The sequence below is a fragment of the Dipodomys merriami genome, unplaced genomic scaffold, assembly GCF_024711535.1.
Source record: "Dipodomys merriami isolate MVZ:Mamm:240054 unplaced genomic scaffold, mDipMer1.0.p SCAF_106, whole genome shotgun sequence".
NCBI classification, from domain to species: domain Eukaryota; kingdom Metazoa; phylum Chordata; class Mammalia; order Rodentia; family Heteromyidae; genus Dipodomys; species Dipodomys merriami.
Window position 1 is genome coordinate 539,214 of NW_027202338.1, and position 27,080 is coordinate 566,293.

General features: G+C 49.1%; 1 protein-coding gene across 1 annotated transcript; it reads left to right on the top strand.

Moving 5' to 3' along the window:
• Positions 1-10,697: 10,697 nt before the first annotated feature.
• On the top strand, positions 10,698-25,511 carry LOC138811599 (acid phosphatase type 7-like). Its single transcript, XM_069999330.1, has 12 exons — positions 10,698-10,818; positions 18,190-18,390; positions 19,318-19,500; positions 20,027-20,150; positions 20,648-20,710; positions 20,790-20,904; positions 20,997-21,104; positions 21,443-21,500; positions 21,619-21,686; positions 21,778-21,849; positions 22,377-22,514; positions 25,446-25,511. Exons 1-12 carry the CDS (start codon positions 10,698-10,700, stop codon positions 25,509-25,511), a joined length of 1,317 nt encoding a protein of 438 aa, XP_069855431.1.
• Positions 25,512-27,080: the final 1,569 nt, after the last annotated feature.

The window sequence follows — 27,080 nt, forward strand, 5'->3', positions numbered from 1 at the left end:
AAACCACCAGAAAACAGGAAGTGGCTCAAGTGGTAGAGTGCTAACCTTGAGCTGAAGAGCTTAGGGACAGCGTTCAGGCCCAGAGTTCAAGCCCCATGACTGACAAAAAAGAAAGAAAAAGAAAAAAGAAATAGAGTATCTGATTAATAAGGCAAGGTTGTGGTTTTAAACTTCAGTACTGCCTGAAGGGTGGAAGAGAAAGAAAAGAAAACCAGAAAAGGGTTTTAGGAAGTGCCAGCTGTTTTTTGTTTTATTTATTTATTTGTGTGTGCCAGTACTAGGACTTGCACTGGAAACTGCCCCGTAGCTTTTTTTTTTTTGGGGGGGGTCCGGTCGTGGGGCCTGAACTCTGGGCGCTGTCTCTCAGCTCTTCAGCTGAAGGCTAGTGCTCTACCACTTGAGCCACAGTGCCACTTCCCGCTTTTTTCTTTTTGCTTATGTGGTGCTGAGGAATCGAACCCAGGGCCTCAGGCATGCAAGGCAAGCACTCTGCCACTGAGCCCCCTTCCCAGCTCCCCCTTAGCTTTTTTTTGCACAAGGCTGGTGCTCTACCACCTGAGCCACAACTCTACCTCCAGCTTTTGGTGGTTTATTAGAGAAAAAAGGCTCACAGATTTTCTTGCCAGGACTGGCTTTAAACCTCAATCTTCAGATATCAGTTTCCTGAGTAGCAAGATGACAGGCATGAACCACCCAGCCTTAAACCCATTATAAAATTTGTTGACACAAGCATGGAGCCAGTAAAGATGAATGAAGATTTGGAATCATGGGTAAGAAGAGGTATTTAGGTGCCTAGTTAGAGTGATACTCATGATATTCTGGAGTGGCCAGAGTCTACCCAATCATTATTTCTGGCTGATTAAGTGTCCCTCAGCCCTGTAGCAGTGCTGTTAGCCAAATTTCTTATCTGTTCATCTCTGCTGCCATTGTTTGTGCCAGTGTCCTTGTTTCTTCCAACATTGCTCCTCCACTGTGCCAGCACAAGTGACAGCTTTCGATGGCTTCTCTAGGCTTACTTGATGACTATCACAAATGTATGACCAGCACCAGTGGCTCACACCTGTCATCCTAGCTACTCAGAAGACTGAGATCAGAGAATTACAGTTCTAAGTCAGCCTGAGCAGGAAAGTCCATGAGACTCTTACCTCCAATGAACCAGCAGAAATATGGAAGTAGAGTTGTGGCTCAAAGTGGTAGAACACCAGCCCTGAGTGAAAAAGCTCAGGGACAGCACTCAGGCCCTGAGTTCAGGCCCTAGGCCTGGCACACATTCAAAAAAGAATTTTTTTTTAGGTCTGAGAGCAGCACTCTAATTTGGTACCTACTACTTTCACTCACCGGCTGGTGCTCTACCAACTGAGCCATGCCTCCAGCCCCAAGAACTTGGTTATTATGACCGAAGCCCAGGCCTGAACTCCATTTTACACAAAAACAGTTTGTAACTTTCTTAATTTATTTACTGAGTAAAACAAGGGAAGTTTGTTCACTGGTCACCATTTTGGTATTTGAGTAACAAAGACAATGACACCTATGTCTGACTCCATTATGGCAAATTCAGTTAACATTCTGGAAGATTCTTACCACCTCCCTCCCCCACCTCTGCCCCACTCAGATTCCTAAAGCCTATTGTAATGTCTCCTAGGTTAATGAGGCCTGAGACTTGGCTTTATTTTTCTAGAAATGACTTTCCTGTGATTCTTCGTAGCTGACGGTAGAGTTCAAATCTTGCCCAGCCTGTACAGGCCCTGGCTCTGTGCCCCAACATCAAACCAAGTTGTCTTAGTTTCCCTTTATTACAATAAGGGGGTATTGTCCTGATTTAACACAAATCTGTATGTGAGTGGGTTATATTATCCATCAATTTCATTTCAGGGTGATAAAAGAAGCATGTGCAAATATTCATTAGGATACAAATCAAAAGTCAAGACAGAGCCAGATGCCAGTGTCTCATATGTCATCCTAGCTACTCAGGAGCCTGAGAGCTGAAGATTGTGGTTCAAACCCAACCTGGGCAGGGACAGTGCCCAGACTCTGAGTTCAAGCCCCAAAACTGGCACACACTCACATACAAACCCACATAAAACTAACCATAAGTCTATTGCAAAGATAAACATTCTCTTTTTATATAATCCAGTAATTGTAATTATTGGTATTTACTTTAAGAATTGAACACTTAGCCAGGCGCTGGTGGCTCATGCCTATCAGCCTAGCTCTACCCAGGAGACTGAGATCTGAGGATCATGGTTTGAAGCCAGCCTGAGCAGGAAAGTCAATGAGACTCTTATCTCCAATAAACTACTCAGAAAAAGCTCAAAGTGGTGCTGTGGCTCAAGTGGTAGAGTGCTAACCTTGATCACAAAGGGGCTTAGGGACACTGCCTGAGTTCAAGCCCCACAACTGGCAAAAAAAAAAAAAAGAACTAAACATTTAAGGACACAAGCAAATAAAAACCTATACATTCAGGGCTGGGAAGGTGGCTCAGTGGTGGAATGCTTGCCCCGCATGCATGAGTCCCTGGGTTCGATTCCTCAGCACCATGTAAACAGAAAAAGCCGGAAGTGGCTCTGTGGTTCAAGTAGTAGAGCATTAGCCTTGAGCTAAAGCACTCAGGGACAGTGCCAGGCCTAGAGTCCAAGCCACACGACCGACAAAAACAAAAAACAAAAAACAAAAAAACCCTATCCATTCATATTTTGAGTAAGTTTGTTCCTAATTGTCAAATCCTGGAAGCAGCCAGGTGTAATGGTGCACACCTGTAATCTGAGGATCTCAGTTCAAAGCCAGCCTTGGCAGGAAAATGTGAGACTCTTTTTTTTTTTTTTTTTTTGGTTGGTCGTGGAGCCTGAACTCTGAGCCTGGGCGCTGTCCCTCAGCTCTTCAGCTCAAGGTTAACACTCTACCACTTGAGCCACAGTGCCACTTCCGGCTTTTTCTGCTTATGTGGTGCTGAGAAATTGAAGCCAGGGCCTCATGCATGCAAGGCAAGCACTCTACCACTGAGCCACCTTCCCAGCCCCATTTTTTTTTTTTTATAGCGATCCATTCTTTAATAGTTTAAAGAATGAACTGCCTAACTTGTAAAGTGTTAAAATTCTATTTTAGAAAAAAAAAAAAAGCCAGAAGTGGAGCTGCAGCTCAAAATGGTAGAGCACTAGCCTTGAAGCAGAAAAACCTCAGGGAGGGTACCCAGGCCTAGAGTTCAAGCCCCAGGACTGACAAAAAACTGTATGGGGTGGCAGGGATCCCCAGCTCTGTTCCTGGCAGTGCGATCTCAGAGTAAGTGAGCTTCCTTCTTTGAGCCTCAGTTTCCTCATCTGGAAAATGGGGGTATGAGGAGACTGCCTAATGGTGCATGACACATGTTGAGAGGCCAGCTGCCTGCACCCATGACTGTGACAATGAGCCACAGATGAGCGGCACGGGGGCTGTCCCAGCATCTTCTTGCAGTTGAGACCTTTGAGTCACTGTCCCTTCCCTGATGCAATCCAGGCAGGGTGGCATGTGCCCTGGGCACGCCCCTTCAACGTGGCAGTTCACACGTCTGCTGGTGCATGACGGCACATGCAGTCAGGATGCAATCACAAGGCTGCTTCCCTCTGGTCAGTCTCAAATTTGTGCCCTCCTCTACCTCCACCCCTGGCCAGGTGTTCTAGCTACTGAGGATTGCAGTTCTAGGCCAGCCAGCGCAGAAATGTTCCATAAGACTCAGTAAACATGGAGAGAAGCTGAATGCAGTGCTGCAGGCTTGGGAGCCCAGCAATGACAGAATAGGGAAACACAGGCAGAAAGCAAAGACACGAATCCTACAAATCATCAGCAAAAAGCAGGGTAGTTCAGTCTATGCAAAAAATGCCCTGAGTTCAAATCCCTAGTAGGACAAAGAGACCGAGGGGTACTTGGGCATGCACAATATCCAGGGGAGGATATTCCATTGGAAAACATCTATTTGTTATAATATCATTTAGCTACTTGTATGTGCACCAGTAGCCAGCTTGAACTCAAAGCCTCGTGCTGGCTAGGCCAGGACTCTACCAGTTGAGTGATGCTTCCAGTCCCTTCTTCTTTTTTTCATTAGTTATTTTCCATATAGGGTCTCATTTTATGCCAGATCTGGACTGTGATCCTTGTATTTGTGCATCCCCCCAAGTCTCTGGAGATAACAAGCATGTCCACCACATCTAGCCATTGTGCTTCTCCTGGTGCTGGAACAATGGGAGCCCTGTTATACCTAGCCAGTAGTTGAGATGAGTCTTGAGAGAATTTTCTTGTCTGGGATGGCCTCAAGCTATGATACCCCTGATCGTGGCTTCAAAATGACAAGCTTGAGCCACCATGCCAGGCTGATTACATAAGATCTTTGGTGCATAACTGCAGGTATTATGTCCTGAGTTCTTGGCGCCACACCCTGTCTTACACATGCTGTACCTTTCCAAGCACTCCTAGGTCAGCTCTGACACCCCTATTATCCACACCAGGACACTTGGGGGCGGGGGAAACACTTGCCAAGGTCACTAGGGCAAGAAGAGATAAAACAGGATTCAAGCCCTAAGGTTATCCAGTACCCTGGGCCTTAAAATCTCCTCGGCTCTGCCTACCTTCTGATTTTTCTGAGTTGGGACAATATTCCTTTCCTACTAGGAAACAGATTCAACAAGGGAAAGACTGCTTAAGAATGTGACTCATAGCCAGACATCAGTGGCTTACACCTGTCATCCTAGCTACTCAGGAGGCTGAGATCTGAGGATCGTGGCTTGAAGCCATCCCAGGCTCATCTTCAGTTAATCACAGAAAAAGCAGGAAATGGCACTGTGGCTCAAGTGGTAGAGCACTAGCCTTGAGCAACAGAAACTTAGGGACAGTGCCCAGGCCCAGAGTTCAAGCTCTAGGAGTGACAAAAAGAAAAAGGAAAAAGAATATGGCTTATGAATCTTTATTAGCCAGGTACGTTACTCTGAGAAAAATCAAATCCTTGCCTCACACCATACAGAATGCAAAATGAGAAAGCATCTAGAAAGAAACTAAGACAGTATCTTTCTGGAGGTACAGAAGGATTTCTCTCTCTCTCTCTCTCTCTCTCTCTCTCTCTCTCTCTCTCTCTCTCTCTCTCTCTCTCTCCCCTCCATTTCTAACCCAGTCACTAAAAGTTGGAGGAAATTTTTAAAAATCCAATTGAAGTTCAAAGCCAGCCCAGGCAGGAAAGCCCATGAGACTTTTATTTCCAATAAACCACCAGAAAACTGGAAGTGACATTGTGGCTCAAGTGCTAGAGCACTCGCCTTGAGCTGAAGAGCTGAAGGACAGAGCCCAGGCCCAGAGTTCAAGCCCTATGACCAACAACAACAACAATAACAACAACAACAACAAAAATCAGGCCAGCAGCTCACATCTGTAATTGTAACGACTCAAGAGACTGAGATCTGAGGATTGGGGTTCAAAGCCACCCAGGGCAGGAAAGTCTGTGAGACTTTTATCTCCAATGAACCACCAAAACACCATAAATGAGGCTGTGGCTGAAGAAGTAGAGTTCCAGCTTTGAACACAAAAAGTGCCCAGATGGTACCCAGGCCCTGAGTTCAACCTAGGACAGGCCCCAGAAGGACACCACAGGAAAAGGCCTATATGCAAATGAGCTGATAGATTTTACTCCTCAGGGAAATGCAAATTCAAATTACAATGAGCTATTGTCACATATGCACCAGAGTGAAGGAAAAAACAACTGCTTGTGCAGGCTCAGTGCTGGTGAGGAGCTGGAAACTTGCCAACTTGACTGGCCAACTTGGCTGGTGGAAGGGGAAATCACCACAGCTGTCTTGGAAAACTCTTTGGTGATATCTACTAAAGACAAATACATAGCTGAGTGTGGTGGCTCACACCTGTCATCCTGTTGACTCAGGAATTGGAGATCAGGAGAATTGAGGTTCCGGGATAGCCTGGGCAAACAATTTTTTTTTTTTTGGTCCAGTCGTGGGGCCTGAACTCTTGGCCTGGGCGCTGTCCCTCAGCTCTTCAGCTCAAGGCTAGCACTCTACCACTTGAGTCACAGCACTACTTCCAGCTTTTTTCTTTTTGCTTATGTGGTGCTGAGGAATCGAATTCAAGGCCTCAGACATACAAGGCAAGCGCTCTACCACTGAGCCACCTTCCCAACCCATGGGCAAAACAATTCTTGAGACTTCATTTCAACCAATGAAAAGCTGGGTTTGGAGCTCAGTCAGTTATGGTGGGAAGCCTAAAATAGGCAGATGGTGGTCTAGATGCAAATATTGGCTGAAAGCAAGACCCCCATCTCAAAAACTAACCAGTACAAGCTGGGTGCTAGTGGCTCAGGCCTATAATCCCAGTTACTCAGGAGGAGTAGGATCTAAAGATCAAGGTTTGAAGCCAGCCCAGACAGGAAAGTTGGTGAGACTCTTATCTCCAATTAACCACTAGAAAGACAGAAGAGGAGTTGTGGCTCAAGTGGCAGAGCACCAGCCTTGACTGAAAAAGCTAAGGGACAATACCCAGGCTCTGAGTTCAAGTCCTAAAGCCAGCACACAGGTGCATACGCATGTGTACATAGACAAGCATACACACACACACACACACACATACTGCATATGTGTAACTCAATAGCATTGGTTTCTTTTGTATTTATTTACTTATGTTTTTTTTGTGTGTGTGTCTGTGTGTGTATGCTGGTCCTGGGGCTTGAACTCAGGGTCTGGGCAATGTCCCTGAGTTTTATGCACTGTACCACTTTGGGTTACACCACCATTTCCAGCTTTTTAGTGGTTAATTGGAGATAAGAGCCTCACAGGCGGCTGGGAAGGTGGCTCAGTGGTAGAGTGCTTGCCTTGCATACTTGAGGCCCTGGGTTCAATTCCTCAGCACCACATAAGCAGAAAAAAAAAGCCAGAAGTGGCACTGTGGCTCAAGTGGTAGAGTGCTGCCTTGAGCTGAAGAGCTGAGGGACAGCACCCAGGCCCAGAGTTCAGGCCCCACGACTGGACCCAAAAAAAGAAAAAAAAGAGCCTCACAGACTTATCTGTTTGGGCTGGCTTTGAACTATGATCCTCAGCTCTCAGCCTTCTGAGTGGCTAGTAGGACAGGCATGAGCCACTGGCACCTGGCTATGTATATTTATTTTATTTTTTATTTTTTCATTTGTTTTTGGGGGTCCGGTCATGGGGCCTGAACTCTGGGCCTGGGCGCTGTCCCTCAGCTCTTCAGCTCAAGGCTAGCGCTCTACCACTTGAGCCACAGCGCCACTTCTGGCTTTTTTCTTTTTGCTTATGTGGTGCTGAGGAATCAAACCCAGGGCCTCATGCATGCAAGACAAGCGCTCTACCACTGCGCCACCTTCCCAACCCCTGTATATTTATTTTATGCGTGCAAAAACAGAATCTAGGGAAGGTCTTCCCCCAACCTGCCAATGGCTCAGAACCCTCTGGAACCCCAGAACTTGACTGCTGCTTTTCTCTGTGTGTGTGGGTGGGGAGGGAGGAGATTAGTTGATTGTTTTTTTCTGTTGGCTTGGGGCTTGAACTGAGTGCCTGAAAGCTATCCCTGAGCTCTTTTGCTCCAAACTAGCACTCTACCATGTTGAACCACAACTCCACTTCCAGTTTTCCAGTGGTTCATTGGAGATAAAAGTCTGCCTGGGCTGGTTTCAAACCATTATCCTCAGATCTCAGCCTCCTGAGTAGCTAGGACAACAAACATGAGCACCAGTGCCTGGCTTGGTGTGTGTGTGTGTGTGTGTGTGTGTGTGTGTGTGTGTGTGTGTGTGTGTGTGTGTGTGTGTGTGTGTGTGTGTGTGTATGTGTGTGTGTGTGTGTGTGTGTTGGTTGTGGAGTTTGAACTCTGAGCCTAGGTGCTGTCCCTCAGCTCTTCAGCTCAAGGTGAGCACTCTACCACTTGAGCCACATGCCACTTCCAGTTTTCTGGTGGTTTACTGGAGATGTCTCATGGCCTTGCCTGCCTGGGCTGGCTTTGAACTGTGATCCTAAGATCTCAGCCTCCTGAGTAGCTAGGATTACAGGCGTAAGCCACCAGTGCCTGGCTCTGTGTGTGTGTGTGTGTGTGTGTGTGTGTGTGTGTGTGTGTGTTTATCATTCATGGGGCCTGAACTCTGGATCTAGGCACTGTCCCTTAGCTTCTCAGCTCAAGGCTAGCACTCTACCACTTGAACCACAGCGCCACTTCTGGCTTTTTCTGCTTATGTGGGGCTGAGGAATTGAACCCAGGGCCTCATGCATGCAAGCAAGCACTCTACCACTGAGCCACCTTCCCAGCTCTGTGTGTGTGTGTGTGTGTGTGTGTGTGTGTGTGTGTGTGTGTGTTTTAAGGGAGATTTCTTCACCTACACAAAGCCTCAAACTCAAGATCCTTTTCCCTCAGCCTTCCTGAGTTCTGAGATTACAGAAGTGCACTACTATATGTTGCTATTTTTTGTTTTTGTGTTTTGCTTTAAATAGAGACCCTGGAAGATGGGGGGAATCCAAACTTGACAAAAACTTCATTTTAGTCCCTCCCACTCCCAGTGAGGTTGGGATGGGGGGGGTGGTCTCTGAAATTAGTGTCTTCAACAAGCAGAATCCCATACTCTGAATTTACAAAGGCGCATCAGGGAAACTTGATGCTCAGAGAGTCCCATAACATGTGTGTGTGTGTGTGTGTGTGTGTGAGAGAGAGAGAGAGAGAGAGAGAGAGAGAGAGAGAGAGAGAGAGAGAGAGAGAGAGAGGGAGAGAGAGAGAGAGGAGCTACCTCCACTTAAAAATAGCTCATCGAGATTTGGCAACCATTTCCCCCATTTACTCCTTCATTAGAACCCCCACCCCAGGCCTAGGCAGAGTTCTGAACTAACGATCAAAAAAATCCCAGCAGAGTTAGGTGCTGGTGTGTCATCCTCAGGAGGCTGAGATCTGAGGATTGCCGTTCAAAGCCAGCCCAGGCAGGAAAGTCTGTGAAACTCTTATCTCCAATGAGCCACAAAGAAAAAAAAAGCCAGAAGTGGAGCTGTGGCTAGAACACTAGCCTTGATAACAAAAGTTCAGAGACAGCACCCAGGCTCTGAGTTCAAGCCCCAGAAGTGGCACCCCCCCCCAAAAAAAATAATAAAACTAAAGAATATCCCAGCAGATCAGTACCTGGTCTTGTTCCAGGACAGGCTTGTCCTCCATTACAAAATATCATTCCTCATCTGCTTGTCTCATTGTCCTGGAAGCCCATGGGGTATGAACTATCATCGCCTCCTTTTTTTTTTTTTTAAACAGGTGAGAAAACAGAAGTGGAGAGAAATTGAGAACCTGCCTAGGGCGCTGATTCCAAAGCCTCTTTGTCTGGGGAAGTTTGTTTGAAAGATGCCCGGTGGGGGGGACTCAGCTGGGGACAGAGTTGGTTGGTCGGAAGGAATGAGGGAAGATGCTAAGGCTGGGACTTCCCCTCCCAGCTGCACACCTGGGTACCTGGGATGGGGGTGTCGGTGGCCTTGAGGGGGCCTCTCCCACTGGGAGTGGGGAATAAACATGGCCTTACCTGTTCCGGCGTTCATCTGTGGTCCAGCTCAGAGATGGTGACAGACAACGAGAGCCTCTCATGCCTTTCTGGGTTCCCCCAGTCCTTGTGCCCCACCCTGGGGGAGGCAGGTGGTGGGCGTAGGGTGACAGGGACCGGATTGACCTGTGGGACCCGGGGCCCAAGCTGTCGGGGAACCTGTCACCCCAAAGAAGCCTGCTTTTCCGGGGTTGGGACAGCCTGTGGGTGGAGGGAGCTTTGGGTTCTTCCAACGCATAAATACTGGGGTGACATTGGTGGCCCAAACCAGCGTGTATGTGTGTGTGTGTGTGTGTGTGTGTGTGTGAACAGGGTGAGTCCAGGTCCCAGGGGTTCTCCTGGCCACAGCTCCTGGATTTTGGGGAGCTAGGAAGGAAGTGGGGGGGATGGTTCCAGCAGGAACCATCCAGTGAAACTCTCAGGGGAGAGAGGGATAAGCCTGCATCCCTTGAAGAAGAGGGAGGGCTAGGGATAAATAGGGGTATCCATGCAGGTGCAGAATGGGGTGCCCAGGGAGGGCGGAGGTAGGCCAGGATTAGAGTGACTTCAGGCAGGTTGCAATTCTGAGATCTGGGAGTGCAATGTGAGATGAGGGTGATCCAGACCTAAGGAGGGGTGCTGGGGTTCGTCCCCCAGGGCATGACCAATGTCATGTGGGGAAGCAAAGAATGTGGGGAAGCAAACAGCAAGAGACTGAGGCTGGAAAGCTGAGGGCGGAGGTTTCCCAAGAGAACCGCCTCCATTCCCCCCCCCCCCCCCCCGCCTCCACCCTCTATCTTCCCAAATGTCTTTGGTAGGAAGTAAGCCAGGCTGCCCTGATGGGATGGGAAGTTCGAATCCCAGCCCTATCACAGGCTAGCTGTACCTAAGCCACCTGGTAACACAGTTTCTCACCCATGACTGATGATGATGCCAGTCATCGGGCCCCGCCTCCTCCTAGGAATGTGGAGAGACTCCTGCAGTTAATGTATGCGAGGCCCAGGGCAGGCCGCAGCCTCCAGCTGGCTGTCCATCCTGACTCGCTTCTCTTAGCCCTCCAGACCATCCTGCTCGCCCCCCCACCCAGCCGGACAGACCACCCGACAGCCTGACAGATCCTGGACTCCCATCCTTCTTCACCTTCCTTGCTGGTCTCTGAAAGTCCCCCGACCTGGCAGCCATGTGCCCACGTTTTGGCTGCTGGGTCTGTTGCTGTCTGCTTCTCCTTGCAACCAGGAAAGTCCAGGGGACCCCAGGAGACCCCAGTGCCATGCCAGAACAAATCCATCTGTCTTATCCAGGTAAGTGGCTGGGACTTCTCCTGAAACTTCTCCCAGAATCCTCCACAGAGGGCTGAGCCTCCCACTGGGGTCTGTCTCTATGAGATTCCCCCCAAGCAGTCCTATGGGAGATGTCGGATTGGAAGTGCTCTGTGGCTCTCCCCACTCACCCCGTCACGTGTGTGAGTGCACAGGGCTCTGAGGACAAGGGCTGAGGGTGGACTCTGGACCCTCGGATCCAGCCTGGGCGCATTTGAAGTCCAAGAAACAGGACTCCGTTTCCTCCTCCTCCAAACAATGGGTTCACTCCTGTGGGATCACAATACTGAGGTTGGTGTGGGTAGTGGTGATTCTTGTCTGACTTGTTCTTGGTGGTAGTGGTGGTCATGGGGCTTGAACTCAGAGCTTGGGCACTGTCCCTGGGCTTTTTTTTTGTCAAGGCTAGTGTTCTACCACTTGAGCCACAGCCCACTTCCAGTTTTCTGGTGGTTCATTGGAGGTAAGGGTCTTACAGACTTTCCTGACTGGGTTGGCTTTGAACCCCAATTCTTAGATCTCAATCTCCTGAGTAGCTAGGATTATGGGCATAAGTCACTGGTGCCCGGTTCAGAACTCTTTATGCCATAGACTGGGAATGTGGCTTAGTGGTAGAGTGCTTGCCTAACATGCTGGGTTCGATTCCTCAGTACCATATACAAGAAAAAGCCGGAAGTGGTGCCGTGGTTTAAGTGGTAGGGTGCTAGCCTTGAGCAAAAGAAGCTCAAAAGGGACAGTGCCCAGGTCCTGAGTTCAAGCTCCAGGACTGGCAAACAAAGAAAGGAAGGAAGGAAGAAAGAAATCTTTGTGCCACTGAAAACTGAACCCCAAAGGGCTGTAGTTCATACAAGTTGTATCTGTTGATATTTTCCATATTCAAAATGAAAGCTGACAACTGGAACTTAGTGGGGGAAACATCTGTGTCGTATTTGTGACTCCCTGAGTTACATCCCCAGCACAGCACCCCAAACACCTCCAACACCCAGACATTTATAATATTTATTTATTAAGTCATTTCCTTCTTATGCCAGTATTGGGACTTGACCTCAGGGCTTGGGCCTGGTCCTTTAGCTTTCTTACTTAAGGCTGATGCTCTACCGATTGAGTCACAACACCACATGTGGCTTTTGGGTAGTTAATTGTAGATAAGAGTCTCATGGGAACTGGGAATGTAGCTTAGTGGTAGAGGGCTTGCCTAGCATGCATGAAGCCCTGGGTTTGATTCTTCAGTACCACAGAAACAAGGCTGGAAGTGGCGCTATGGCTCATGTAGTAGAGTGCTAGCCTTGAGAACAGAAAGGCTCAAGGGCAGAGCCCAGACCCCTGAGTTCAAGCCCCAGGACTGGCAAAACAAACAAACAAACAAACAAACAAACAAACTCTCATGGACTTTCCAGCTGGGGCTAGCTTTGAACCATGATCTTCAGATCTCAGCCTCCTGAGTAGCTGGATTACAGCCTGTAATGGCCAGCTACCTTGACATTTTATTGTTTTTGGTCAGTAGTGGGGCTTGAACTCAGGACCTGGACACTGTCCCTGAGATTTTTTTGCTCAAGGCTAGCACTCTACCGCTTTGAATCACAGGATCACTTCCAGTTTTCTGGTGGTTAACTGGAGAACACGGTCTCATGGACTTGCTTGCTCGGGCTGGCTATGAACTGTGATCCTTAGATCTTAGCTTCCTGAGGAGCTAGGATGACAGGCATGAGCTACCACTGCCCAGACTGACTTTTTCTTCTTTTGCTGCTGATCCTAGAATTTGAACTCAGGGCCTGAGTTTTTGTGCTCAAAGCTAGGCTCTACCACTTTGAGCCACGGGGTCATTTTGGCTTTTTGATGGGTCATTGGAAATAAGAGTCTCATGAACTTTCCTGCCAGGGGCTGGCTTTGAGATTCTCAGAATTCAGTCCCCTGAGTAACTTAAGATTACAGGCGGGACCCACTGACACTCAGCTTCCCTTGACGTTTTTTAAGAAGGTAGTTTCTTAGCTCAGTGTGATAGTGCCTGCCTGTAATGTTAGCTACTGAGTAAGCAGATAGTAGGAGGACTGAAACCCCATCTCAATCCATTAGAAAAACAAAACAAAACTGGGCTTGGTGTCATGAGCGCCAGTCATCCCAGCTACTCATAAAACATCAATAGAGAGATCGAGAGCCAAGTTAGTCTGGGCATAACCTTGAGACTATTCAACAAATAATGAAAGTAGAAAAATTGAAGGCATGGCTCAAGTAGTAGAATACCTGCTTAGCAAGCTCAGGGTCCTGGGTTCAAACCACAGCACCACCAAAAACCAAAGAAAGAAAGAAAAAAAAAAAGAGGAAAGGAAGTAGGGAGGGATATATGAGGGCTGGCATTTGTTGGCCAAGTAGCCTACCTCTTCCTGGTGCTCCTGTGAAACCCACTGACTGCCAGCTGGCTTTGTGTTTGTGTCAGTTCTGGGGCTTGAACTCAGAGCCTGGGTGCTGTCCCTGAGCTTTGGTGTTCAAGGTTAGAGCTTTAACACTTGAGCCACAGCTCCAGTTCTAGTTAGTTGGTGGATAATTGGAGATAAGAGTTTCATGGAGATAAGAGTTTCATAGACTTTGTTGCTTGGACTGCCTTTGAACTACAATCCTCAGATCTCAGCCCCCAGAGAAGCTAGCCAATTGGCTCAATTGTCTTTTATAGATGACTCAATAATAAACTAGCAGCAATTATATTCTTTCTACAAGCTTTAGGTGAATAACTCACTTAATCTCAGGCCCACCTGATGCTATAAGTACTCTGGTTACTTCATTTTACAAGTGTAAACTGAATCAGAAGTGGTGGTGCATGAAAGTCAGGACCAGGAATTAAATTTATTTTAAAATGATTATTATAAAGGTGATGTACAGAGGGGTTACAGTTACATACATCAGGTAAAGAGGACACTTCTTTCTTTTTCTTTTGTTTTTGTTTTTGGGTTTTGTTTTGTTTTGTTTTGTTTTGTTTTGGTTGTGCGGTTTGAACTCAGGACCTGGGCACTATCCCTGTGCTTTTTATTTTTTTGGCTCAAGGTTAGTAGTCTACCACTTTGAGCCACAGCTCCACTTCCGATTTTTCTGGTGGTTAATTGAAGATAAGAGTCTCATGGACTTTTCTGCCCAGGCTGCTGGCTTTGAACTGCGATCCTCAGATCTCAATGTCTTAAGTAGCTAGGATTATAGATGTGAGTCTATCCCAAGAATAGATTTCTTTTTGGACAATGTTCCCCCTTCCCCCACACTCTCCCAGTTTTTCCCTACCATCCCCATCCATAAATAGGACCTGGAATTTAAGTGAAATGAAAACCCTTAATTTTATACTAATTTTCTTTCTTTTCCATCTTTTTGTAGTGTCTCCAGGGATTTTTGTTTTGCAACAGGATCTCACTGTGTAGCACAGACAGACCTTGAAGTCCAGATCCATTGCTTTTAGTTTCCCTGAGTGATGGGATTACAGGTGTGAACCACCACACTTGGTTTTGCTTTCATTGTTTATCTTTTTTTTTGGGGGGGGGGGGTTCGGTCGTGGGGCCTGAACTCTGGGCCTGGGCGCTGTCCCTCAGCTCTTCAGCTCAAAGCTAGCACTCTACCACTTGAGCCACAGCACCACTTCCGGCTTTTTTCTTTTTGCTTATGTGGTGCTGAGGAATCGAACCCAGGGCCTCATGCATGCAAGGCAAGCTCTCTACCACTGAGCCACCTTCCCAGCCCCTCATTCTTTATCTTTTATGAGTTTTTTTTCTTTTTTTCTTTGTCAGTTGTGGCACTTGAACTCAGAGCCTGGTCACTGTCCATGAGCTCTTTTGCTCAAGACTAGTGCTCTATCACTTTGAACCACAGCTCCACTTCCAGTTTTCCAGTGGATCATTGGAAATAAGACTCTCACAGACTCAGCATCAGCTGGCTTCCAACAATGATTCCCAGATCTCAGCTTCCTGAGTAGCTAGGATGACAGGTGTGAACTAGGCACCCAGCTCCTTATGAGTTTATTTTCAAATATTATTTTATTTCTTTTTAAAAATTTTTTTAATTAAAAAAAATTTTTTTTGGGGAGGGGTCGGTCGTGGGGTCTGAACTCTGGGCCTGGGTGCTGTCCCTCAGCTCTTCAGCTCAAGGCTAGCATTCTGCCACTTGAGCCACAGTGCCACTTCTGGCTTTTTTTTTTTTTCCTGCTTATGTGGTGCTGAGGAATCGAACCCAGGGCCTCATGCATGCAAGGCAAGCGCTCTACCACTGAGCCACCTTCTCAGCCCCGTTTTTTGTTTTCTTAAGCATCCTTCATTTTGAGTTTGTGGGACATGTCATAATTAGAAATGTCTGTGTTTGGGCAAAACTGTCAGATGTGTTCCTGTGTCCCTCTCTGTGTGTGATGTCAGAGGGTCCACAATACTACTCACTTGGTGCTGTTCCTGAGGCTAATGACTGTTGCTAATTGATGGAAGGAGAATCCTGCTGAGTGTTGATTGGTTGGTGAAGGTGAGTCCTGCTGAACATTGATTGGCTAGTGGAGAGGCCTGCTGGACGTTGACTGGTTGGTAAGGGAGAGGCCTGCTGCATGTTGATTGGTTAGTGGAGAGGCCTGCTGGACGTTGATTGGTTGGCCAGGGAGAAGCCTGTTGGGTTTCTCCACTGAAATTATTATTGTTTCCTCTGCAGTTAATAGATAGTTGGGAGGCCTTGCTCAACACAATACAAATCCTGTTTTTCCACAAATGTTTACCCACTAATTTTACCATCCATCAATGGAGCTTGCCTGTGATAATTATTAGTGTAGTGTTTGCCTAGTTGTGATTTTCTAATTTTCTCCTTCCCTCTTTTGGTCTAATTGAAATGTCAGGGTAAGGAAGCTCTCCCTCAACTGCTCTTTGTTTATCCAATCATCTGTTATGTCACAGACTTGTGTGAGTCTCTTTAAGTACACAGGTTAAAGTTCAATACTATCATTGCTTACTCTGTGGCTCATTCTTTTCCAGACTGGGTTTCTTGGAATTTCTTCAAATTGGTTTCCTTGCTCTGTCAACAAGTCCTTCACATTTTGTAAGCCTTTTCTCACTTTATGAACTTTTAGATTAGTTCCCACTCTAACACTGGAATTACTGACTATCCCTGTATAGTAGTGTAAACCCAGCTTCTCCAGAGGCAGATATAGGAAGATCACAGTCCAAGGCTGGCCTGGGCAAAGCGAATCACAGACTTTAACTAAACAAACTACCACAAAACAAAAAAGGGCAAGGGTGTGGCTCAAGAAGTAGAGCAGAGCTGGGCGCCAGTGGCTCATGCCTGTAATCCAAGCTATTCAGGAAACTGAGATATGAGGAGCCCAGTTCAAAGCTAGCCCAGGCAGGAAAGTCTGTGAGACTCTTATCTCCAATAAACTACCAGAAAATCAGAAGGGGAGCTGTGGCTCAAGTGGTAAAATGCTTGTCTAGAGCTGAAGAACTGAGGGACAGCACCCAGGCCCTGAATTCAAGCCCCATGACCAACCAAAAAGAAGAAGAAGAAGAAGGAGGAGGAGGAGGAGGAACAGGAGGAGCAGGAGGAGGAGGGAGAATGAGGAGGAGGAGGAGGAGGAGGAGGAGGAGGAGGAGGAGGAGGAGGAAGAGGAGGAGGAGGAGGAGAAGAAGAAGAAGAAGAAGAAGAAGAAGAAGAAGAAGAAGAAGAAGAAGAAGAAGAAGAAGAAGAAGAAGAAGAAGAAGAAGAAGAAAAGCACTTGTTTAGTGAGCATGAGATCTTGAGTTCAAATTACAATATTCCCCACTCCCCACCAATCTTTATTTTCTTTCTTATCTCTACTGTACCTGCTCTTGGGACAGTAAAGCCACTGGACAGACTTGAATTTTTTTTTTTTTTTTTTTTGCCAGTCATGGTGCCTGAACTCTGGATCTGGGCACTGCCCCTCAGCTCTTCAGCTCAAAGCTAGTGCTCTACCACTTGAGCCACAGCACCACTTCCAGCTTTTTTTGCTTATGTGGTGCTGAGGAATCGAACCCAGGGCCTCATGCATGCAAGGCAAGCACTCTACCACTGAGCCACCTTCCCAGCCCCCAGACTTGAATTTAGAAGCCCATAGGCCTGGTGGCCCTGATCCAAATTCCTGCCCAGCAACCATCACCTGAGCTGTCTTTTAGGGAGGGCGTGTTCCATAATTTGCTCCTGGCTCCACAGCTTCCTGTCAGCTGATCTGGTCCCCAGTCTCTATGTATTAACTAGCTGGATATCTGTGTTAGTGTGATAAAGTGATCCTGAGATCCTATGGTTGGCACAGGTCACATTCAGTGAGGCAGGCTGTGAATAATGATGTCCACTGGTACAATCAGACTGACTGACTGTTCAAGCGTCTCACTACAGTCATCTCCCATCATCTGCCAAGTACTGTTCCTCTGGATAAATTCCCCAACCTCAAGGTCCTCAAGTTCTCCTGGCCTCCAATCTAAGGATTGTAGTTCAAAGTCAGCCCAGGGCAGGAAAGTCAATGAGACTCTTATCTCCAATTAACCAGCACTGAAGCTCCAGGACCTACCTACACACACACACACACACACACACACACACACACACACACACACGCACACACACGCGCGCGCGCGCGCACACACACACACACAGAGAAAAGAAAGTGGATTATGTGTTTTGTTTTTTGTTTTTGTTTATTGTCAGTTGTGGGTCTTGAACTCTGAGTCTGAGCACTATCCTTGAGTAATTCAGCTTAAGAATAGTGCTCTACCACTTTGAGACACTTCTGGTTTTCTGGTGATTAATTGGAGATAAGAGTATCATGGACTTTTCTGCCCAGGCTGGCTTTGAACTCTGATCCTCAGATCTCAGCCTCCTGAATAGCTAGGATTATAGGCATGAGCCACCAGCACCTGGCTGATTATGTATTTCTCATTCATGGAAGCTTCTTAACAACCCGATAAGGGGGAAGAACATTGAGACTCCGTTTTACAGATGGGGAAACTGAGGCTCAGAGAGGCAAAGTGATTCACCCAAGCAAAGCACAGCTTAGAATGGTGGTGCTGGGGTTGATCTTGGACCCCTAACTTTCCAGGTCATCCCTCCCTACCCCCAACCCCCTCTCTTTTTTTTTTTTTTTTTGGTCGGTCGTGGGGCTTGAACTCTGGGCCTGGGCGCTGTCCCTCAGCTCTTCAGCTCAAGGCGAGTGCTCTACCACTTGAGCTACAGCGCCACTTCTGGTTTTCTGGTGGTTTATTGTAGATAGGAGTCTCACGGTCTCTCCTGCCCGGGCTGGCTTTGAACCACGATCCTCAGATCTCAGCCTCCTGAGTAGCTAGGATTACAGGCGTGAGCCACCAGCGCCCGGCTCCATCCCCTCTCTTGTGCCTTGTCCCCCAGGTGTGCCTGGCTCCATGACGGTTACCTGGACCACGTGGGTGCCCACGCGCTCCGAGGTGCAGTTCGGCATGCAGCTGTCAGGGCCGCTGCCACTGCGGGCCCAAGGCACTGCCAGGGCCTTTGTGGATGGCGGCATCCTGCGGCGGAAGCTGTACATGCACCGCGTCACACTGCGGAAGCTACTGCCTGGGGTCCAGTACGGTAGGGGGCCGGAGGCAGGGGGCGGGGCATTGTGTTCAGGCCAGGTTTCTCACTCACCTGTGCACCTGTCCATCCATCCACCTATCCATCCATCCATCCACCTATCCATCTCTTTGTCTTCCCATCTATCTGTCTGTCCGTCCATCTGTTTGTCTTCCCATCTGTCCACCTGTCCTCCATCTATCTTCCCATCTGTCTGTCCATCTTTCCATCTGTTCATCTAATTGGTGCTGTGGCTCGAGGAGTAGAGCACTAGTCTTGAGCACAAAGAGTCTCAGAGACAGTGCCCAAGCCCTGAGTTCAAGCCCTACAACCTACAAAAAAAAAACCCTCACACACAAAGATAAAGCTGGGCACTGATGGCTCACGCCTCTAATTCTCGCTACTCAGGAGGCTGAGATCTGAGGATCACAGTTTCAAGTTAGCCCAGGAAGGAAAGTTCCTGTGAGACTCCAATAAAAAACCACTCAGAAAAAGCCAGAAGTGGTGCTGTGTCTCAAGTGGTAGAGCGCTAGCCTTGAGCACAAAGAGGCTCAGGGACAGAGCCCTGGTCCTGAGTTCAAGCCCCAGGACCACCAAAAAGCAAACAAAAACCATCTGTCCACCTGTCCATCTATCTTTCCACCTAGCCATCTATCTGCCTGTCCATCTGTCTACCTGTCCATCTATCTTTCCATCTGTCCATCTTTTCACCTGCCCATCTTTCCAAATATCCATCTAGCTTCCTGTCCATCTGTCCACCTGTCCATCTGTCTATCTTCCCGTTTATCTGTCCATCTGCCTACCTGTCCCCCTGTCTCCTGTCCCTCTGCCCACCTCCCTTTGAGGCCCAGGGCTGGGCAGCTCCGGTCTCCTCTCCCTCAGGTGGGTGGGGACAAGGAGCTATCCTAGGGCTCCAGATAACCACCACCTTTCCCTTTACCTCAGTTTACCGCTGCGGCAGTGCCCAGGGTTGGAGCCGTCGGTTTCGCTTCAGGGCCTTGAAGAATGGAGTTCATTGGAGCCCACGCCTGGCTGTGTTTGGGGACCTGGGTGCTGACAACCCGAAGGCCCTGCCCCGACTGCGCAGAGACACCCAGCAGGGCATGTTTGACGCCATCCTGCACGTGGGTGAGACTGCGCACGGCAGGGGTGCTGAGAGGCAGGGAGGGGCTCAGCACCAGGATGGTGCCCAGGAGGGCTTGGGGAGTACCTTAGGAACAAGGAATAACCCAGGTTAAAATCCCAACTCCAACCCCACCACTGTGAGAATGGCTCTCCTCCTCCTTACCATCACAGATGAGCCTACTTCAGAATTCATAGGTCTCTGGGGATGCTAATATGAGCTGAGCTTGGTGGCACATGCCTGCAATCCCAGCACTCAGGAGGCAGAGACAGGAGGATTGTGAGTTAGAGGCCAGTGTATACTTCATATAAAGAACTCTCAAATATAGAGAAAAATAAAAAAGCTAGGCCTGGTGGCTAATGTCGATAATAGCTTCTTGGAAGGTAGAGATCGGAAGATCAAGGTTCAAGGCCACTCTAGGCATAAAAGCTCACGAGACTTCATCTCAATCAGTGGCTGAGGGCAGTGGGGCAGGCCTCTCAGACCAAAGGCGAGCTTTCTTCACTTTCTCCTTGTCCCTCTTCCCCGCAGGGGACTTTGCCTATGACATGGACCAGGACAATGCCCGCGTTGGGGACAGATTCATGCGCCTCATTGAACCGGTGGCCGCCAGCCTGCCGTACATGACCTGTCCTGGAAATCACGAACAGCGCTAGTGAGGACCTGGGGCTGCAGGGGGAGTGCAGGGGCCAGATAGGTAACACTGGCATGTCCTTGATAGCATCTCCCCTTAGTCTCTCATGCTGCAGTGTCTCATTGGTGACATCAAGAAGAGGGAATGATGCTGGGTGCTGATGGCTCATGCCTGTAGCTCATGCCTGTAATCCTACCTACTCATGAGGCCGAGCTCTAGGATCATGGTTCAAAGCCAGCCCAGGCAGGAAAGTCCATGAGACTCTTACCTTCAATTAATCATCAGAAAACTGGAAGTGGCCATGTGACTCAAGTGGTAGAGTGCTAGCCTGGAGCTGAAGAGCTCAGGGACAGCGCCCAGGCCCAGAGTTCAAGCTCCACGACTGACAACAATAATAATAATAATAATGAGGGAAGGAGGGAAAATGCTGGTACCTAGAATAGTGTGGCTATAGGAAGATGGGATTCTACATCTGGAAAATTACCCCTTCACCCTTTTACTGCCTTTTTCCCCTCCAGCAATTTCTCTAACTACAAGGCTCGCTTTAATATGCCAGGGGACAATGAAGGCTTGTGGTACAGGTAACTTGGGAATGCTGGGGGATTGAGCTTGCTCCCCAGAGGTAACCCCATTTCTAACCCTACCCTGTGTCCTGTGTAGTTGGGATATAGGTCCAGCCCATATCATTTCCTTCTCCACCGAGGTCTATTTTTTTCTCAATTACGGCCGACACCTGGTTCAGAAGCAATACCGCTGGTTGGAGAGCGACCTCCAGGTAGGCTGAGTGGGGGTCCCCTTGTGCCCATCAGGGCTATACTCCGACCCCCACTGCTCTGGCACCTCCTTATCAGTGGTCCTTCCTTCTAGAAAGCCAACAAGAACCGAGCGGCTCGGCCTTGGATCATCACCATGGGCCACCGGCCCATGTACTGCTCCAATGCGGACCTTGATGACTGCACACGGCACGAGAGCAAGGTGAGGGGGGAGGGAGACACAGCACAGGGGTGCAGGGGGGCACTAAAGAAAGAGGGGGTTACCAGGCACCTGTGGCTCACAGCTGTCATCCTAGCTACTCAGGAGTCTGGGATCTAGAGAATCGCAGTTCACAGCCAGCCTGAGCAGGAAAGTCCATGAGACCCTTATCTCCAATGAACCACCAGAAAACCAGAAGTGGTGTTGTGGCTCAAGTGGTAGAGCGCTCCCCTTGAGCTGAAGAGCTGAGGGACAGTGCTCAGGCCCAGAGTTCAAGCTCCAGAAAAAAAAAAAAGAAAAGAATTAGGGATGATCCCTCACCCCCTTGCTTGTCTTACTAGGTCCGCAAAGGTCTCCGGGGCAACCAATATGGACTGGAGGATCTGTTCTACAAATATGGTGAGTTTACTCATGGGGGCCTACCCAAGCCCCTGTCTTGTCTTCCCATTGGCTGTCCCCCCACCTGCCCCGCCACTACCCAATCAGGGGCCCTGACTCCCCATTTGCTCTCTGTCAGGAGTGGATCTTGAGCTGTGGGCGCATGAACACTCTTATGAGCGTCTGTGGCCTATTTACAACTACAAGGTGAGGCCGGTTGAGTGGGGGGGGGAGGGGAGCTGAGGGGTCTAGCCACGCCCCATGGGTGGTCACATGTCAAGTTCTCCCCCTCCTCTAGGTATTTAATGGCAGCAAGGAGGCGCCCTATACCAACCCTCGGGGGCCTGTCCACATCATCACTGGGTCTGCGGTGAGTTGGCGTAAGCAGGCAGCCTGGGTGGTTGGGGTCTTACTGGATGCTGGGCACTGGGGCTAAGGCCTGGTACCCCCTTGTGCCCCCAGAAGACAGATCCAGAAAGAATTCTCTCACAGGGAGCTAGAAGCCACTGTACAAATAAATGGCAGGATCTGGAGCTTTCCCCCACCTGGAAATTTCAATACTTCCCTGTGCTTTTTCCTTCTTTTTGTTGCTGTCACTTGCTGGGCTTGAACTCAGGGCCTGAGCGCTGTCCTTGAGCTTTTTAGCTCAAGACTAGCGCCCTGCTACTTTGAGCCACAGCTCTACTTCCAGTTCTCTGGTGGTTCATTGAAGATAAGACTCTCATGGGATTTCCTGCCCTAGCTGGCTTTGAACCGTGATCCTCAGATCTCAGCCTCCTGAGTACTCAGCTAGAATGACAGGTTGAGCCATCTGTGCCCAGAAACTTTTGGTCTTTCTTGGGGATATCAGTGCTCCTCACTTTCCCAGCCCCAAGTCTGATTGGTTTTCCTCCACAGGGTTGTGAGGAGCTTCTTACCCCCTTCTCCATCTTCCCGAGGCCCTGGAGCGCAGTGCGGGTGAAGGAGTATGGGTACACGCGCATGTCCATTCTCAACGGCACCCATTTGCATATCCAGCAAGTGTCTGATGACCAGGTGAGTTACCAGTGGGTCTGGGGCACCTGACCAATCAGCTCAGCTGGGTTAAACCTTGGACTTAGCTGGGCACTGGTGGCTGAAGCCTGTAATCCCTACTACTCAGGAAGATGAGATCTGAGGATTGTGGTTCCAATTGGGCAAGATAGTCCGTGAGGCTCTGTTCTCCAATGAACCAGCAAAAAAGCTGGAAGTGGGCCAGGTGCCAGTGGCTCACACCTGTAATCCTAGCTACTCAGGAGGCTGAGATCTGAGGGTCGTGGTTCAAAGTCAACTCAGGGAAGAAAGTATTCCGTAAGACTCTTCGTCTCCAATTAACCACCAGAAAACTGGAAGTGGAACTGAGGCTCAATTGTTAGAGCACTAACCTTGAGCAAAATAGCTCAGGGACAGTGCCCAGGCCCAGAGTTCAAGCCCCAGAACTGACACACACACACACACACTCACACACACACACACACACACACACACACACACACACACACACACAAAGCTGGAAGTGGGGCTGGGAAGGTGGCTCAGTGGTAGAGTGCTTGCCTTGCATGCATGAAACCCTGGGTTCGATTCCTCAGCACCACATAAGCAGAAAAGGCAGGAAGTGGTGTTGTGGCTCAAGTGGTAGAGCACTAACCTTGAGCTGAAGAGCTGAGGGACAGCACGTAGGCCCAGAGTTCAGGCCCCACAACCAACCAAAAAAAAGTAGGAAGTAGAGCTGTGATGCACCAGCTGTAGAGCACCAGCTGTGAATGTATAATCTTTTTTTTGGGGGGGAAGGTGGGGTCCAGTCGTGGGGCCTGAACTCTGGGCCTGGGCGCTGTCCCTCAGCTCTTCAGCTCAAGGCTAGCACTCTACCACTTGAGCCACAGCGCCACTTCTGGCTTTTTTTCTTTTTGCTTATGTGGTGCTGAGGAATCGAACCTAGGGCCTCATGCATGCAAGGCAAGCGCTCTACCACTGAGCCACCTTCCCAGCCCTTGAGTGAATAATCTTAAGGACAGCACCCAGACCCTGAGTTCAAGCCCAGAACAACACACACACACACACACACACACACACACACACACACACACACACACACACACACGAATCAAAACTGTTTTCTGGACTTGCTGGGCATGATGGTGAACACCTGTAATCTCAGCTATAGAGAAGGCAGAGACAGAAAAATCTGTAGCAAGGGCTGGGAAGGTGGCTCAGTGGTAGAGCACTTGCCTTGCATGCCTGAGGCCCTGGGTTTGATTCCTCAGCACCACATAAGCAAAAAGAAAAAAAAGCCAGAAGTGGTGCTGTGGCTCAAGTGGTAGAGTGCTAGCCTTGAGCTGAAGAGCTGAGGGACAGCGCCCAGGCCCAGAGTTCAGGCCCCACGACCAGACCCAAAAATAAAAAGAAAAATATGTAGCAAGGGGCTTGGAAGGTGGCTCAGTGGTAGAGCGCTTACCTTGCATGCCTGAGGCCCTGGGTTCGATTCTTCAGCACCACATAAGCAAAAAGAAAAAAGCCGGAAGTGGCGCTGTGGCTCAAGTGGTAGAGTGCTAGCCTTGAGCTGAAGAGCTGAGGGACAGCACCCAGGCCCAGAGTTCAGGCCCCACAACCGGACCCAAAAACAAACAAACAAAACAAAAAAAGAAAAAAAGAGAAAAATCTGTAGCAAAATAGCAAGATCCAGCCAGGCATTGGCAGCTCATACCTGTAATCCTAGCTACACAGGAGGTTGAGATCTGAGAATTGTGGTTCAAAACCAGCTCAGGCAGAAAAGTCTGTGATACTCTATTTATTTATTTTTTTTTGGGGGGGTCCAGTTGTGGGGCCTGAACTCTGGGCCTGGGCGCTGTCCCTCAGCTCTTCAGCTCAAGGCTAGCATTCTACCACTTGAGCCACAGCGCCACTTCCGGCTTTTTTTCTTTTTTGCTTATGTGGTGCTGAGGAATCGAACCCAGGGCCTCAGGCATGCAAGGCAAGCGCTCTACCACTGAGCCATCTTCCCAGCCCTTTCTTTCTTTCTTTCTTTCTTTCTTTCTTTCTTTCTTTCTTTCTTTCTTTCTTTCTTTCTTTTTCTCTCTCCCTTCCTTCCTTCCTTCCTTCCTTCCCTTTCTTTCCTTCCTTCCTTCCTTCCTTCCTTCCTTCCTTCCTTCCTTCCTTCCTTTCTTTCTTTCTTTCTTTCTTTCTTTCTTCCTTTCTTCCTTTCTTTCTTCCTTTCTTCCTTTCTTCCTTTCTTTCTTTCCTGGTCCTGGTGTTTAACCTGAGGGCCTGGCACTGCCCCTAAGCCTCTTTGTGCTCAAGGCTAGCACTCTACCACTTGACCACAGCCCCAATTCTGGCTTTTTCTGAGTAGTTCATTGGAGGTAAGAATCTTATGTATGGGGGGGCTGGGAAGGTGGCTCAGTGGTAAAGCACTTGCCTTGCATGCCAGAGGCACTGGGTTCGCTTCCTCAGCACCACATAAGCAAAAAAGAAAAAAAGCGGGAAGTGGCGCTGTGGCTCAAGTGGTAGAGTGCTAGCCTTGAGCTGAAGAGCTGAGGGACAGCGCTCAGGCCCAGAGTTCAGGCCCCACGATTGGACCCAAAAGAATCTTATGTATGGACTTTGCTACTTGGGCTGGCTTTGAACCATGATCCTCAGATCTCAGTCTCCTGAGTAGCTAGGATTACAGGCATGAGCCACCAGTGCCCCACTTAGCCAGGAGACTTTTATCTCCAGTGAACCACCAGAAAACTGGAACTGGAGCTGTGGCTCAAAGTGGTAGAACATTAGTCTTGAGCAGAAAAACCTCAGGGACAGTACCCAGGCCCAGAGTTCAAACCCCATGACTAACCAAAAAAGAAAAAAGAAAAAGAAGCAGCAGTCATAGGATATGAACCCCTGCACTGGCCCCAGCATCGGGGTTTTTCAGCTTTCTTTCTCTTTTCTCCTGTGTTATTTTGTGTCTTGCAGGACGGGAAGATAGTGGATGATTTCTGGCTAGTGCGCCCCCTCCAGGGCCGGCGGATGTACCTCTAATACATGAAGGCTGGCTGGGCTCATCCGAAACTCTAGGCCTGGGTCCCATGGGCCAGGTGGGGAGCCAGGCACCCCCTTCCTTGTCCTCCAGAGGCCCATGGATGCGGGGCTTGAGGGTGCTGGAGACATGGGAGCCCTGACTGGTTGTAGAGGGAGGGCAGGAAGGTGGGCACGAGGCCCCAGGGAACCCCAGCCTCCTGCATGGCACCAGACAGGACCCGGTGCCAGGGCCTCAAGAATAAAGAGGCTTCCAGCTGCGGCCTGGAGAACTTACCCTTCTGATGGTCCTGACTGGCCCTGGCTCAGTGCCCGCCTGGCCTGAAACCCCCCAGCCCCAACCTCAGCACAGGCATGGCTGCAATGACTACCACTGGGCCCATCTGATCCAATCCAGAGTGTCCCTTTGTGCCTCAGTTTCCCAGATGGCTCTGTCCTCTCCAGGAAGAGGGGCCTGTAGAACAATGACACCCTGCCCAGATGGCACAAGCTGAGGGTCAGGAGCTCATGGGACATGCACATTTGCCACATTCCAGGCCCTTGTTCTTGACATAATAACCAAGAATATGAAGGAAATACAGTAAGGAAATCTCAAGGGGGAGAAAAGCTCAGAAAAGGCCAAGAAGGGGGACAACTCTCCTACAATTTCCTCCCTCCCTCCTTCCCACCCTCGTCTCAGAGAGGGTCTCTGTGCCCAGAGTTATTTTTTGTGCGAGTCCTGACTTTTGAACTCAAGGCCTGGGCTCTATCCTTGAGCTTTTGTTTTGTTTTGCTCAAGGCCGGCGCTGTACCACTTGAACCATAGCTCCGGTTCTGGCTTTTTAGTGCTTTATTGGAGCTAAGAGTCTCATGGACTTTCCTGCTGGGGCTGGCTTGGAACTGTGATCTTCAGATCTCAGCTTCATGAGTAGCTGAGATTACAGGCGTGAGCAGCAGCACGTGGCTGTCAGAGACATTTTGCTCAACACTAACCAGGCTGGCTTGGGATGCTTGAGCGGCCCCTCCTCCCAGCACACCCAGCGATGGATCCCTGCCCCACTCCATGGTCAAGGTCAGGAGGGCGGGGCCCTCCTGCCTGCCACGTGTCCTGCTGGTCACGCAGTGTGGGAGCTACTGATGACTCAGCCCACGTCGTGCCCCCTGGGAGCTTGCAGGCAGGCAGGGAAACCTGTCACCCAGGCCAGGTGACAAACAATGCCATGAAGGGTGGTTCCAGATTGTGAGGTCACAAGCCAGAGAAGAACTGCAGGCTATGATGGTCAGAGACTAAGTGGGTGTACCACAAGGGTGGACATATTCTAGCCCCAGCTGAGGGGAGGTGGTGGCCATGCTGGTCAGAGTGTGCAGTATTGATGCAGATGGGTTCTAGTCCCCACTCTGCCATTTCTGGTGTGATTGTGGAGAAGTCACCAGCCCTATGTGACCCTCAGTCTCTTCTTCTGTAACACAGGGACTGTCATGTTTTGTCTGAGGATTAAATGAGATATAAAGGCCTTCTGACTCTTCTTTCTCTTGTGCGCCGTATCCAGTTAGCTTTATTTATTTAGTGCTAGTATTGGGGCTTGAACTTAA